Source organism: Cryptotermes secundus, unplaced genomic scaffold (genome assembly GCF_002891405.2).
Source record: "Cryptotermes secundus unplaced genomic scaffold, Csec_1.0 scaffold643, whole genome shotgun sequence".
NCBI classification, from domain to species: Eukaryota; Metazoa; Arthropoda; class Insecta; order Blattodea; family Kalotermitidae; genus Cryptotermes; species Cryptotermes secundus.
Genome location: NW_019731276.1, coordinates 738,839 through 755,194, shown reverse-complemented (window position 1 = coordinate 755,194; position 16,356 = coordinate 738,839). Strand labels below are relative to the sequence as shown.

At 35.6% G+C, this 16,356-nt stretch overlaps 1 protein-coding gene across 8 annotated transcripts in view; it reads right to left on the bottom strand.

Annotated features, from left to right (window-relative positions):
• LOC111866848 (CLIP-associating protein 1-B) overlaps positions 1-11,420 on the bottom strand; it is a 206,452-nt gene extending 195,032 nt beyond the window's left edge. For 5 of the 8 annotated variants that reach the window (XM_023856162.2, XM_023856167.2, XM_023856169.2 and 2 more), the window contains exons 1-2: positions 11,345-11,415; positions 10,516-10,716 (exon numbers count right to left, since the gene is read on the bottom strand). In XM_023856162.2, the coding sequence (XP_023711930.1) occupies positions 10,516-10,716; positions 11,345-11,353 (210 nt within the window). In that variant the 5' untranslated portion in view covers positions 11,354-11,415. Of the gene's footprint in view, positions 1-10,515; positions 10,855-11,344 lie in introns of all 8 variants that reach the window. The other 3 variants (XM_033752436.1, XM_023856165.2, XM_023856166.1) reach the window with 3 other exon arrangements.
• Positions 11,421-16,356: the final 4,936 nt, after the last annotated feature.

The following is a 16,356-nucleotide window of genomic DNA, read 5'->3' as shown; positions in this document are numbered from 1 at the left end:
CAGATTTGCCTCCAATTCCATGGCCTCCATCTTCTCTAGACAGGTATCTATTTTCTCTAGCTGGGAGAGCATCCTGGCCATCATCTTTTTATGACAGGCATCTAGCTTCAGCAGCATTTCTTCTTTTAAGAGTTCTTGGCTGGATGTCATTTCTTTTTCAGGCGTTCTTGGCCAGCCCTTATTCCTTTAGCTTGGCGTCTAACTTTCCCTAGATGTTCTGTACCTTTCGACCTTGCCATCATTTTTCTTGGTCACTTCTTGTTATAACACTTATAACTTCTTGACACAGACAACATAGAAAACACGTTCTTCTGTTGTTTTGTTTGTGTCTATTGCAGCAGGAATGTGTTTACTGAGCTGTTGCAAAGAAACAGGTTCCATAACCTCTTTTATTAAGAATATGCTGACCTAGCAACAAGCGCTGTTTCACAACCATTACCCAGCAATGGGTGTACACACTACAATACCATGTTTAGTGAGAACATGTAAATAATATCCTTCATAAAGATGATAACAAATATATCAATACAAATTACAGTTTTGGGTGACAGACAGATGATTAAAATGATATGTGAGCAAAGATAAAAGCTAATACTTTACAGTTATGGAATGCTCACACATGTGGAAATGAAAATCATCATTCAATGCAAACTAAGATATAAAGATACAGGAAGACTACTGAAAAATGTTTCAGCCCAATCCACCGCAGGCAGAAGAGGAATACTAATTCTTAAACAGAAAACTGTCCCCGCATGTACAATACAACACTAGCATAAGGCAGGTTACATGCATCAGCACCAGACAGCGGATTTAATGATAATGCATGTAGCTCGAACCTAACAGGGGAACTAGCTGTCATGACCTGGATTCTTCCTCAGCTATTCCATGTAAATGCTGGAAAGTACCACGAAATACATGTCATGATCAATAAGCTTCTGGATTCACAACAACATGATGCTAAGACAGTGACGTTAAAACTGCTCTGCTAATTGGAGGTAGACCAAAATCTGCCAAGTAATCAGTTACTCATTTAAAAGTTTCAGTCACTCAGAAGTAACATCTGGCAGTAACACCAGAGAGAAAAGCGGCCTCCGTAGTCTAGGGGTAACATTCCCACCTCATGACTCAAGGTACGTGGGTTCAAATCCAGCGGAGGTCGTGGAATTTTTAAGGGCAGAAAAATTCAGGGAACAAGTCCTCCAGGAGGGACTTTAAGGTGTGGGTCCTGTGTCGTAGATTTACGGCACGTAAAACATCCTCATGTCTCTAGGAGACCTCTGAGCAAAATTAGGCAAGTTTCCCGCCCAAGTAGTTTCCAATGCCTCTGGCAGATGGGGGAAGCATCATGTACCGAGGGCCGACCTCGTTGGCTGAACGGGGCTGGTAGGGTAGTAGGGTAGGCTGGTAGTACTGGTAGGGTATGGCAACTGGTAGAATATCAAAGGGGGACGTACAATAGACTATTAGTCGCAGTGCATGGGGAAACCCACCCCCTCCAATAATAATAAAAATAAATAATAATAACATCAGAGAGAAAACAATGAACACAGCTCAAACATTTGACTGGTTGTCCAAATTAAGAATTAACAATTTACAAAGGCCATCCACTAGTAGAATAAATGAAAATGTGGTGTGAATCAAAACATTTGTTCATAAAAACAGGCATGCTATTATCCATAACTAGGTTAACGAGGTGGGAATCTATTCTGATTTATGAGAAAATGCTTTCACACAATGTCTAACATGCAACAGACTGCCAAAAAAAAAAATGTGTGCACCTGCTGGTGAGCAAAAGCAGATTCATGTCAATGTAAACCAGGACCCTCAGCAAAAACTTAAGACAAACCCAAAATTCCTTACAAAGTTCAGCATAGGTGACAAAACCCAAGCTGGAAAGGAAGGCAGGAGATTCGGTGACATTAACAAAGTACAGCAACAACTGAAGGCTGACTGCTGAGGTCAAAACACAGGATAATACCAACAATGTTCAAAATACTGGACTCAATGTATCTAGTCATAAGAGAGTTGCGTCAAAGAGGAATGCACAGAATAAAGGATAAATGCAGTTACCACAGGGCAAAAACACAATCCTAAAATGATTACCATACCATGAACACCCTTCTTATTATAAATTATTTTCTTAACTCGAACGATTCAATCCTCGAGTATAATTTTTGACAGTACAGACTTTTGGTATAACTCAAATTATTAGAGATATTCACCATTAAAAAGTTTATAATTTATAACGCAAAAAAAGTTTCATGATTATAATCTATCACAATATTAATTCCACACCATCATGGAAGTTGGCTCATGAACTAACACATCTGACTTACATTTTGGAGCTGGCCAGTCATTATCATGGCTGATGATTTTTGTACTTTTCCTCAGTCCACCAGGAAGATAGACGACAGTACCTCAAATAACACCACAACTACTTTCTTCCACAGCCTTTTCAGTTCATTATTCACTAATTCAGATTTCACTATTCACTATTCACTAGTTCAGATTTTTAGGTATCAATATATCTCATAATCTAAAATGGAGGTCACATATTCAGTCCTTGTGTTTAAAACTGAATAAGGTATGTTACATTATTAAATCCTTGAAAGATGTATTGAGTTTATATATACATTGCCAAATTTCAATCCTTGGTAAGTTATGGTTTCATTTCTGGGGGTGGAGAAAGCAGAAATGGCAAAGTAGTGAAAATACAAAAAGAGGACACTTCACTTAATGAAAGGTGTAAATAGCAGAACATCATGCAGAGCTATATTTAAAGAATTAAAGATTCTGACTGTTACCTCTTTGTAAATCTTTGAGGTGTTATGCTATTTTCAGAAATATAATTTATACTCTATGGGAAATTCAGGTTTATATGAATATAATACTAGAACGAAATATGATTTTCATGTACCAAATTGTAACACATTAACTTTTAAGAAGAGTGTTATCAATACTGGTATTAAATTGTATGATAAACTGCCTTTGGAAGCAAGAAAATCAGATGGATGTTAAAAACTTAAAACATAAAATTACTTAAATTACCAAATTACTTAAAGCAAGCTCTGTTTACATCAGTTCACCCTTGAATCATCTATGTAATAAATCTTTATCATCAGGTACTTTTCCTCAACGCTTAAAATATGCTGTAATGAAACCACTTTTTAAAAAAGGAGAGAGAAAATGCATCTCTAATTACAGACCAATATCCATATTGACTTCATTCTCAAAAGTCTTTGAAAAAGTTATGTATAATAGACTACTTGAACACTTAAATTCTAACAACATATTAGTCAAAGAGCAATTTGGATTTAGGAAAGACCTAACAACAGAAAAAGCAACCTATGAACTAACTAAATATATTTTAAGTGCTCTCAATGACAGATTAATTGTGGGAGGGATTTTCTGTGATCTAGCAAAAGCTTTCGATTGTGTTAATCATGATATCTTACTATCGAAATTAAATTTCTATGGAATAACTGGCAAAGCTAATGAATGGATCAAATCATACCTCAAAAACAGGTATCAAAGAGTTGAAATAAATAATAAAAACTCCAGTCATAATGCATTTTCAAACTGGGGAATTATAAAGCACGGTGTTCCACAAGGATCAATTTTAGGTCCCTTACTTTTTCTTCTCTACATAAATGATCTATCTAAAACCATCAACAATAAATCTAAACCAATTCTATATGCAGATGACACTAGTATAATATTTAAGAACTCTAAATTTGAAAACTTTAAAAATGACATAAATATTGTATTTGAAGCCTTAAACAGATGGTTCGAAGCCAATTTACTCTCATTAAATTTTGATAAAACCCATTACATATCATTCACAACTAAAAACAACCACCAAATTGATCTGGACATCAGTTATGCCAACAAATTAATCTGTAAAGTACTTGATACAAAATTCCTTGGAATACATGTAGACAGTACACTGTCTTGGAAAATACATATTGAACAAATTATACCTAAATTAAATGCAGCTTGCTATGCGATGAGATCAATTAAGCCTTTTATGTCACAGGAAACATTGAAGATGGTTTACCATGCCTACTTTCATTCTATTATGAACTATGGATTAATATTTTGGGGGAACTCTTCACATAGTGTAATAATTTTTAAAATACAAAAGAATATAATTAGAATCATTACAGGATGTAGAAGTAGAGATTCATGTAGAGAATTATTTAAGAAATTAAAAATTCTACCTCTTCAATCGCAATACATATTATCGCTTCTCTTATTTGTTGTTTACAACAAAGATAAATTCAAATTAAATTCTGATGTCTATAACATGAATACTAGACAAAAATATAACTTCCACCTACCCTCATCAACTTTATCAGTATATCAAAAAGGAGTCTACTTTACTGGCATAAAAGTGTTCAACAATCTGCCACAAAGTATTAAAAACTTGGGCAATGATACTAAAAAGTTTAAATCAGAGTTAAAGAATTATCTACATGCTCATTCCTTCTACTCTTTAGATGAATACTTCAATGTAAATAGAGAATGATGTAAAATTAAGTTATATTAATTTTTAAGCTAAAATTGCCTGTACTTATGTATGTAACCTTTTGACTTGTTCTGTATCCAAAGGTACTAACCTGCTTAGGATTTATAGAATGTAAATAAATTCAATTCAATTCAATAATCTAAAAGTATTTTTCTAGAACATCCATTCTACACATTGTATGAGTTTCTCTTAGAGGGACAGTAGTAAGCATAGCAAAGCCTCCATTCAGCAACTGAAATAGATAAGAAATGTAGCTTGTAGTATCTTAATGTGACTGGTGACTCACACGGTCATATGTAGGATCTTGATTTACTGTAATACTCTTAAAATTCTCTCAATAAACTCATAAGGTTGGCTTGCAATTCGATTTACATATTGTGTCTAATTTGATTATTTATCTGGTTTGATTGTGTGTGATTAACCATGTCAAGAGTGATTATTTATTGTTGACAAATTCTAATCCTTTAGGCATTTGGGTAAAAGGATTTCAAGAATGATGTATTTAACGATGTGACTTGTTCACATGTTAGTGTTGTAGCAATTATGAATGCCAAATAAAATGAATGTATGAATAAACCACCTGACCATTCAATTCCATACAGTCTGAGATATTGGCAGCATTATAGACCAATTTCATTATTGACCTCCTTCTCTAAAATATTTGAGAAGGTAATCTATAGTAGACTTAGTAATCATTTGGTCAATAATAACATATTAGTAAACGAACAATTTGGATTTAGGCCAAATTCATCAACCAATAAAGCTACCTTCAAATTACTGAATCAGATAATCCAAGCCCTTAATGATGGGCATAGTGTGGGAGGATTATTTTGCGATCTGGAAAAAGCTTTCGATTGTGTTAACCATGGGATATTGTTATCTAAATTGGAATTTTATGGTATATCTGGCCCACTTCACAAATTAATAGCATCTTATTTGAATGGTAGGTTTCAAAGAATAAGATTACAATCAAAACATTCTAGCTCAAGTACTTATTCCAACTGGGGTGAAATTTCTCATGGAGTCCCCCAGGGTTCCATTCTTGGGCCCTTGCTTTTTCTAGTTTATATCAATGATCTTCCGTTAATCCTAAATAAGGTTTCCACCCCTATTCTCTTTGCGGATGATACCAGTGTAATTATCAAGGAATTTGACCCGTTTACTCTTCTAGACAGACTTAAGGAAGTCTCCAATATTTTAATTACATGGTTCAATGCAAACCTATTATCCCTAAATCTCTCGAAAACGCATTTTATTAAATTTATAGCCAAAAACATAGAGGAGCAGTACAATTCCATCAATATTAACAATGGAAATAAGAATATTTTGAGTACAAGATCTACTAAATTTCTGGGTATTAATATTGTAAATACTCTGTCATGGAAGAAACATATTGACCAACTACTTTCCAAACTCAACACTGCTTGCTTTACTATTAGAGCCTTGAAGCCATATGTTAATCAGGCAACATTAGTAACGGTGTACTATGCTTATTTTCATTCACTCATGAAATTTGGTATTGTATTTTGGGGTAATTCATCATATGCTATAAGTGTTTTTCGTGTACAGAAAAGAGTACTTAGAATAATCACAGGTACTGGTTACAGGAACTCTTGTAGGCAGCTATTCGTGGCATTGAAAATTCTTCCTCTTCAGTCTCAGTATATTTACTCTTTATTATGCTTTGTGGTTGATAATATAAATTTATATCAGTTTACAACTGATATACATAGTAGAAATACAAGACATTGTTTTAATCTTAATTTTTATCAACCTATAGTTCATCTATCACTATACCTGAAGGGATCATACTGTATGGGTATCAGATTGTTTAATAGCTTACCCTTATATCTAAAGCAGTTGTTCACTAATTGTAAAGATTTTAAAATTGCTTTGAAGGATTTCTTGATTTCTCATTCATTTTATACTTTGGATGAATATTTTGAATGTTGCAGATCGAAGGATAGCATTTCCTTGTAGTAATTTATGTGGATGAGTACATATATGTCTGTGGTTTGTTGATTGTTACCTAAATTTGTGGTATTTTAAAAGTTATGATTGATATTATGTCAGTCTATTATAAATTTTATATTTTAATTATGGTATTATTGCATGTGGCATAATCCTGTCTTGCTTGTTTTGTTTTGTATCTTGTAACACACATGTATGTATATGTAATTGACTTGTTTTATTATCCCTTGGCTTGTTAAAGCCAAGTGGGATTAATAACGTGAGTAAGTTATTCTTAATGTATGTTTATTTTTATTAGATTCCTTTACCTTACATTATTATTTATGTTTATTGATTGATGTATATGATTTTGATCTTGTACATGCATATTGATATCTGTATTCAAAGGACAATTTCCACATCCTGGTTTTTTAACTTGTAGGGATATATATGGAAAATAAATGGACAATGAACAATGAGCATCATTAAATAAGTCATACACAAATCAGCTACAATGGTTCACCAATTACTGCTATCAAATGGAAAAGCATAAACTGATTCCAAAAGGTTGTCATGTTGTTACTGTATTTTACATTCTACAAAAATTACCTTACAGAAGAAGAATACTTTTTAACACCAGGAGTTGCCATGCAAAAATTCAGAATGCTACCTCAAATGACATTGTGTTTCTCTAACATAAATGTTTGCCACAAGGGTATAATACACATTTCCCTCATATAACAAAGAAAGTACAATAAAAATGCACATCTGTGAAGGAACAAAGATGAATAAAGTAACGTAAATATATAAAAGACCACGAATGCTAACACTTTATGAAAGAACACTCAATATAACAGGGTCACAGATTTTTCATTATATGGTCTTCTTATTGGACTTATGTCTTCCTGAGAAGCAATACAATCTAAATTTATGAATGTCCACATGGTCACCATCTTGGAAGTCATGAAATGAGAATTCTTTAACATGGAAGTTGGGAGCACTATTAACGGCATATCCTTAATACCAAATATTATGCAGATTCATCTCATGGTTGGAAAGTTATTAGTAGGAAAAGTGGTTTTATGAAATTATTTAGCAAGTGCAGGCACATTCTCTGCTCAGCCACACAATAACCATTCCCTGATGAATTCTTCTTATGCACTTCATATAAACATATAAAAATATAACTACTGCAATGCATGGCAAAGAGAAACATATCACATTCCTGCAATTTCAACATGTTATGAAGAACTTCAAAATACATGTGGAAAGAAAACGTTACTGCTTTGAATGATTTCTTTAAGAATAAGATTTTAATATGGTGTTGCCTCTGAATATTAAACTGGACCAGCCTCTATAAAATGAAGGAAGAAAGGAGAGAAACTTGACCTTCAAGATACTGCATTTACGTAAAATGTATGGCAAAGCTTTGTCTTGCATAATCGTGAAAGCAGGTGGGAAGAAAACTTCCAGGTTGTGAGAACCAAAGAATCTGTCACACTACCACACAACTGCCTGAATTGTTTCTAGATTATTTCTTCTTTTAAAGGCTTTTAGAGGATTAGACTGCTCTACACAAACTTGCCTTGGATATGCAGATTGTGAGAAATAATAAAGGATGCAATGGTACTGCCTGGAGAATAATAATTATTATATAGATCGTGTAGCCAACTATCCTGTGCTATGTGAACAGACCCTACACATCATCAAGCTAAAGTGATCTCTTCCTTTAAAGTTTTCTCACAAAAATTCTGCATGAATTACACAACTTACTCCAACCTCCTCTTACTTCCATATATTCATCTCAGCACTTTGTTCTCAAATACCCAAAATCTGCAGTCTTCCCTAACTACAGGAGTTCAAGGTCCGTAACCATAAAAAACAAGTACCATTATATGTTTTAGTAATTTTATAAAAATCCATTTTTTTTCACACTGAGTATTATGCATGAATCTTTTCAGTACTGTTACAAACAAATTACACTAAAGTGACTAAATAACTAGAAAACATCCTTTACACCTGTGCTTTAGTACCCCACCACGGAATACAAAAGTGAAATGACTTGATCTTAGCACCCTGTGGAAGCAGCAGATCAATTTCACATACCAGCCATCTTCCCTCACATGCAAGCATGAAAACTTGCTCTGGATACAGTGAAAAAGAAAAACACCCACACTGTCCCTCTTTGAGGGTTAAACCTGGCTATTCAGCTGTAGCCAGCCACTTCCTTAAGTTAATGAAGTTAATAAAAACTTGATTCCATAAAACGTACTAAGGAAGCAACTATCTTAATAAAACAGCGTACAAGGAATGGGAGATATGTTTAACATACAATGAAAAGAAAGTAATCTTCTTTTCATAACCATATTCTGTACTACTTTCTTCTCCCAGTAACATGGTTCCCAGCCCCTTCACCCAATTAACTACTTGCACTGCTTTTTTCACTACAGGTGTCACTGTATGTTTCCAAAAAGAGCAAAACTTAGTCAAACGTTCTTCCTACAATTATCCCATGACAGTAACATGGCATTTAGTGTTATATTTTCATTTGCAATGGTTATTCAGACACACATTCAAATCCCATCTAGGGTATACACGTATGCATACGTACATGTGTGTGGATACTTCCATCACTGTTAAGTGACTCTGATATGAGAAACGAACATGATCCTCATGAAATAATTGAAACATCAAAATGATGTCTATCCTTTTAAGATGCAAACCCATCAAAATAATGCTTACAAATTGACTCCTGCCTCCTAGAAACATAATGGTTCCCTATTTCACAGACCAGACTACTAACTATGTGCAAAATAGAAATAACAGCTAATCATACTGGGAACCAAATGAAACTGATATAGTCATTCTGTACACAAAATGTCAAGTGACATCTATTCCTTTAAGGGCTGTTATACACGCGTATCTTGCGGTAACGTGACAGTAAATAATCGGCTCCAGATTTGACAACTTGATTTATTCGATAATTTCCAAGTTGTAACTACAATTCATTACTAACACATCAACTACTGGACTGCCTTGAACGAGGTCTTCCTCATGAATCTCCTCGAAGAGTGTTCACTGCTCCCTATATAGGCTCAGCACGGACCACCCACCGAAAACACATTCCTGCTTAGCAACGGATATAATGTATTGTTGTGTGTCCACCCATGCAATGCCTAGTGATGGACACCCTATACTGTTGGATGCTTGTTGGTTGGAACATGTTCATGTATTCATCTCCCAGAAATGGCCCAATCTGTCACAACATTATATGACCAGTTCCAAACCAACAATAAAATGCCATCCTCTATCAAGAGACTCTTACCTTACACTTCATTAATGAATTTACAAATTTCTTAATTTTGTGCATAATTTCCTGGGTGTGCAAGCTTCATGTCCTTATAAATTATTAACATGTGCACAACATTTTTACATGTGTGGGTGGAAGATATTTAATTTCTTATGTTTTTCCGTAACCCATTATGTCCTAATAACAAGCATGACTGCTGGGGAGAGCAAAAAACCAAAGATTAATCCATGAATTTGACTCAACATTTTCCAGGTACTTCTTCCCTTCTGGATATTTAAATGGGATTCCAGTACCATGAAGTTCATGATTCAAGGGTTAAACATTTGTTTACTGCATCCTACGCATTAATCTTCATGTGAAATGTATCCTAAACAGTTCATTAATCCTACTTTTTAATTGTAGTATATTATTTATGTTGCACTAGTAAGTTATATTCTTCTTTAAGTGTACTGTATATATTGTACATTTATTTGTTCCGCATACGAGTAATTGCAATCCATTAAATGCACATTAACTACATACAGTATCTACTCTACTGACACAGGCTTTTACCTTGAGAATGAAACTCTGCAAAGCAAGAACAAATCTAAGACACTTACATCTAAATGCTGTTCCTCCTGCTGACAATCCTGTCACAAAGCAAATGAAAAGGGAAATCAAACTGCATGCAGGATCAAAACAGGATGAACTGTGTGCTATTCTAAAAGCTGTATGGAAATACAAGTACCTTGTTGTTGCTGCTTTGCATCCATGGAACCAAGCCATCAATAAACTGACCAATATCAGAGCACTCTATTGAGTTGTCTGGGTCACTAAGATAGTTTATAAGGTTCGTGGCTAGTGTCAGCTTTGTTTTCGTATCTGTTGTAGCAAGAAGTGGAAGAAATTCATCCATATCCCTCGGTGAGAGTGCCATATTGTACATCAGCTTTCAGTGGAATAAACCACAGTAGTTCAGTATCTTAACAACACACTGCAGCACACAATCACACTCACAGGTAAACTAGAATTTCATAATCAGATTCATCTTCCATTCTTGGTGTTTTCACCGCATAAATCACGCAGACTACAAGAAAATGCACGTAAAAGACATTCGTAATTTCAACAGTGACATTCGGATCACTGATGTTCTGAATTTATACAAAATAGCTCGAATCACAAAATTCAAAATGACCACAACGCTATACACATAAAAGAAAACTGATCCTTAGACTTCATAAATGAAGGTATATGAATGATGGGGCAGAAAAAAAGTACACAAATACGAAAGGTGGAAATTAATATTTAACGAGATATATGAGAACATAACGATTGTAAAGTTTAAATATAAAATGGACATTTATATACCCCTCAAAATACTGCAAACATTTAACCTACACATATACGCGTAAGAAACCTGATGTGTGGAAAGGTTAGGTCTGAATTACAAATGCGCTTAGGTACCCTCCCTTTCCGTCGTTGCATCCGAGTCAAATCAAGCCAAATTTCTGAAGACCTAAAATCATACTTCTATCGCCCCTCACTTTCACAGTTAATATCAAAACAAAAATAGTTACCTTAACCATTTACACCCCCGTATTTTTATTCGTCCGACCTGCTTTAACGTACCACAACTCCACATTCTGCCCATAGAGTGTGTTTGCGTACTACGTAAGGAACTCATTGTTTACTGTGAGACCCATACCCACCCATACCAAACATATGAACACACTCATTGAGCAGAATATTGTTCTGTGCCGTCTGTGCTAAGCGACAGTAAACGACTGTTCCTTACTTAAAAGGATATCCGGATGGTATATGATCGTATCAGAGATTGTCTGCAGTAAATTCGTAACGCAAATTCTATGCAGTGCGAGCAGAAATATTTAGAAGTGCACACTTTGAGCATCAAAACTCATGAAATACCCGCAAGGTTCCCCAAAGAAAATAAAATTTTACGAATTAACTTACACCAACTGAATCATGGAGCTGAGCCCTTCTTAAGAAGCCGCCAGTTGTGCAGCTACCCAAGAACGCCCCAGTATTTTATGGAACTGAAGGTTCATTTCCGTGTTTAAAAGAGCTCTCCACTGGTCCCTATCCTGAGCCAGATCAATCCAATCCATACCATACCACACCATTCTCTATTAGATCCATTTTAATATTATCCATCCACCTACACATTGGTCTTCCCAGTGGCCTCTTTCCTCCTGGCTTTCCAACCAATATCCTATATGCATTCTTTGTCTCCCCATTCATGCTACATGCCCTAACCATCTCATCCTCCCTGACTTGATCATTTGAATTATACTTTGAGAAGAGTACAAATTATGTAGCTCCTCATTATGCAGTTTTCTCCAGTCTCCTGTGACTTCATCTCTCTTCAGTCCAAATATTCTCAACATCCCATTCTCAAACACCCTCAGTCTATGTTCATCCCTTAATATCAGAGACAAAGTTTCACACCCGTACAGAACCAAAGGCAAAATAATAGTTTTGTATATTCTAATTTTTATGTTTTTAGACAGCAGACAAGAAGACAAAAGGTTCTGGACTGAATGGTAGTAAGCATTATCTGAGTTCAATCTCCTCTTAATTTCCTCCTGAATCAGGATGTGATTTGTTATCATCATTCCTACATATCTGAATTGTGTCACATTTTCAAAACATTTGTTTTCTATTGTTATGTCATGATATTGCCCTGCATTTTGGTGACAAGTCAGTAACATACTTAGTTCTCTCTGTGTTTACATCTAGACCAACCTCCTTATTTGCATCAATTAAAGGTTCGTTTTTTCTTTATGGTATCTACATTATTTAAACCGTCTTGTAGTGCATACACTCATTTATCTCCTTCTCTCCCTCGCACTACATGTTTCGGCATAATAATGCCATCTTCAGGTGCTCACTTATNAGCACCTGAAGATGGCATTATTATGCCGAAACATGTAGTGCGAGGGAGAGAAGGAGATAAATGAGTGTATGCACTACAAGACGGTTTAAATAAATCATGGACTTAAATCAGTGCAACAGGACGCTAAAATATAACATCTACATTATCACTCAGTAGATTCACATCATCAGCATAGATCAACAGCTGATGTGTCCCATTTGATTTCAGTCCTACATGTTTTTCCTGGACGTTCCTAATGGCATATCCTAAAGCAAAGTTGAAAAGGAGTGGCGATAAAGCATCTCCTTATTTTAGACCATTCTGGTTAAGGAAATTATCAGACAACTGTTTACTTATACAGACTTTACGTTTTGTTTAAACACATTTTAATCAGCCTAAGTAGATCCATGGGTACCCCACACTCTATCATAATACAGTCCAATACTTCCTACCTAATTAAATCATAGGCTTTCTAGAAGTCTACAAATAGCTAATGTACTGCCTCATTGTACTCCCATTTTTTTCTCCAGTATTTGACGAATGCAAAAGATCTGATCAGTAGTTGATCTGTTATGTCAAAACCCACACTGATTATCCCCAATAATTTCACCTGTGGTAGCGTAGTAGATTGAGGCACTATGCTACAAGCAGGAAGGTCATGGGATCATATCCTGATGAGGCGGATTTTTCAATTTACCTAATCCTTCCAGCCGCATTATGGCACTGGGATCGATGCAGCCTCTAACAGAAATGAGTACCAGGAATATTCCTGGGGGTAAAGGGCGACCAGTGTGTGAGGCTGACAACCTCACCGCCATCTGTGAGCTCATTGTCTAGAAAACTGATTTTAGAATTACTATTTAAAATTTAAAATTTTAAAAGTTATAAAATTTTAAATTTTAAAGTATAATTCTACAATTAAATTGATGAGCATATGTTGGTGAGATTTTAAACAGAACTGACAGGCTGGTGTTTTAGATTTTAGATTGTGTGCAGTGTGACAGCTACATAATGAAAAATATACCTGATGATGTCTGGTTGTGGCCGAAACATGTAGTGTAGAGGAAGAAAAGACAAAGAACTACAACCAAATAAATTGTTGCATTCATGACGGCATTTGTATTATTACATATAGAACAGTCATTTTATTTGCAATTATATAGAGCTGTTATGGACAGTAATAAGAGGGGCATAACAATCGTGATGGAAGATTTAAATTCCAAAGTCTGAATTGAAAATGGACTGGAATATGTAGTGGGAAGATATCGAACGGATGGAATAAATGAAAATTGCGAAATGTTCATAGCTTTCTGTGAGTCAAGAATTTACTACTGGAGGAACTGTATTTATACGTACATAAAGAAATATATAAAAATACTAGGGTTTCTCCCGACCTTAGAATTGAAAATCAAATAGACCATATTGCAATAAGTCGGTTTTTCACAAGATCCCTTTGAGATATACGCAGACAAAAAGAGGAGCATATATTGGTAGTGACCATCACTTGGGTGTAGCATCTTTTCAAATGGAAATTACTGCTAACAAGAAAAACCATGATGCTATGTGAAAGGGACTAGGGATTGTAAAATCATGACAGCATCTATGAGTCCTGAAAGAAGCCTGTGGACAAGAATCTTTTCCATACCATATGATGTTAAGGTGGGTGCTGCACTTTTCTAAATTATATAATCATGTGTCCGGGGTTCCGTGCAGTAAAAGGAGCCTCCACTGTTAGAAGCTGCTACCAAACAAGTGGTGAAGTAGCACTTATTTGCAACTGTAGTTATTTGTAGATCATGTAGTTCAGTGAGAGTGTTATAATTAGCTGTGGGTGCAAGTAATAAGTGTTCAAACAATTTAAGCATCAATCCAAACCCTGTTTCTAGTCACTAACACATGACAATATAGATGTCATGTTGTATGTATGTATGTATGCATGCAAGGAGTGGCCCATAAAAACCGGCCCCTGCACTGCGACCTTCAATGATCTATTGTCCTTCCCCTTGGATTAGCCCCTTATTAATCGTATACTTTTAATAAAGTGTAGGACCCTGCTTATGGGGGCATCATAAAAGTCACTTGGGTCCATAAAAAACTGACCCAAGTGATGAAATCTTAAATAAGCTATGGCCTCACAATCACACAGGATGTGAGTGTGGCTGATTTGTTTCCTTGTAGGCACCTTTCGCAAGTTGGGTTATCTGTCAGTCCCAGTTTGAAAAGGTGTCCTTTTAGGTGGCAGTGTCTGGTAAGTAATCCTACCACCCATCTTAGTTGATCTCTGTTTAATCTCAACAGATCCTTCGTTCTTCTGGCAGAGGGTCCTGATATAAATCCTTTTGCCTGTTTGAGCCCAATTGTGGATTCCCAATATTTTTTTATGATTTCTATCACTCCAGTCCCTGATCGCTTTTTTGGCAACTCCAATTGAGATGCTGCAAGCTGGTTCAGATCCTATGAACGACTGTTCAGATCCTGTTCTTGCCAGATGATTTGCGGTTTCATTCCCTGCAATACCCTCATGACCTGGCAATCATATCAGTTGTACTCTGTTATGTGTGGCCAGTTGTATGAGGGATTGGTGGCAGTCCCAAACCAATTCTGAAGTGATTTGGTGTGTACCAGGTGGTTTAATTGCAGTTTGACTGTCTGACAGGATATAGATATTCCTATTTCTATAGTTTCTATCTAAATTCTCAACTGCACATGCCTTAATGGCATACAACACCTCTGCCTGGAATACTGCTGTGTACTGACCAAGGCTGAAGGTATGCTTCCGTCTCGTTCCATCACAATACACCCCAGCTCGAGTGTCTTTATTTGCCTTGGAGCCATAACGTCATGTTGATTGTTGCCTATGATTACAAGGGTGTTCTTCTCCTGACACACACCATTCCCTCTGGAAGTTTAGCAAATTCTGCATATTACCACAGTTTCCTGAAAAATCTCAAATCCAACAAAGAACGGGACCTTGCAAAATCAGTAATGTCATTGTTAAACCTCGTACATGGCTTGACCGCGACTCAGTATTGCTTCAGAAGAACTTATATTGCTCACTTGTTTAAAGTACAGTTTCAAATCAATATTTGTAAAGATAGAGTTTTGGCAAAGGATCACTGGAATTCGTCATGCAAGTTCTGTTTTTCCTAGTTATCAAAATTATTTGTCTTGTCACAAAAAATGTGTTACATCACATATGACAATACTGAAATGAGTGAACCTACTGATTAACATTTGTTTCTAAAAGTACAGGCCTCTTAGAGGCCATGATACCTTGTACAAGAGTGATGCAAATCTATCAGCCCTCTAGAAGAAGAAATAACTTTGTGAAAATTATATATAGTTGGTGCACAGAAAACATCTGCTAAGTTAAAAAAATCCTTCAACTGTATGAAAAAGGATAGCACATATCTGAGGAAGTTCTCAGTTCTTGACATAAACTGAATCTTATCCTGTTTAATTAAGTGTAATTAATTTTTCATTGCTATACACATGTCAACCACATATTATCTCTGCATATTATGTTGGTGTGTCTATCCGCAGCATAACCTCCTCCTCACCATCCCTCAAATGTCTATATTTATTATATTTTATCACAGTTAGATCTAAGTTTGACCGGCCTCCTATGTAACGCGTACCAGGCTGTCTCCCTGGGGTTAAAGTGGCAGGGGCATGAAGCTCACCATTCACCTCCAT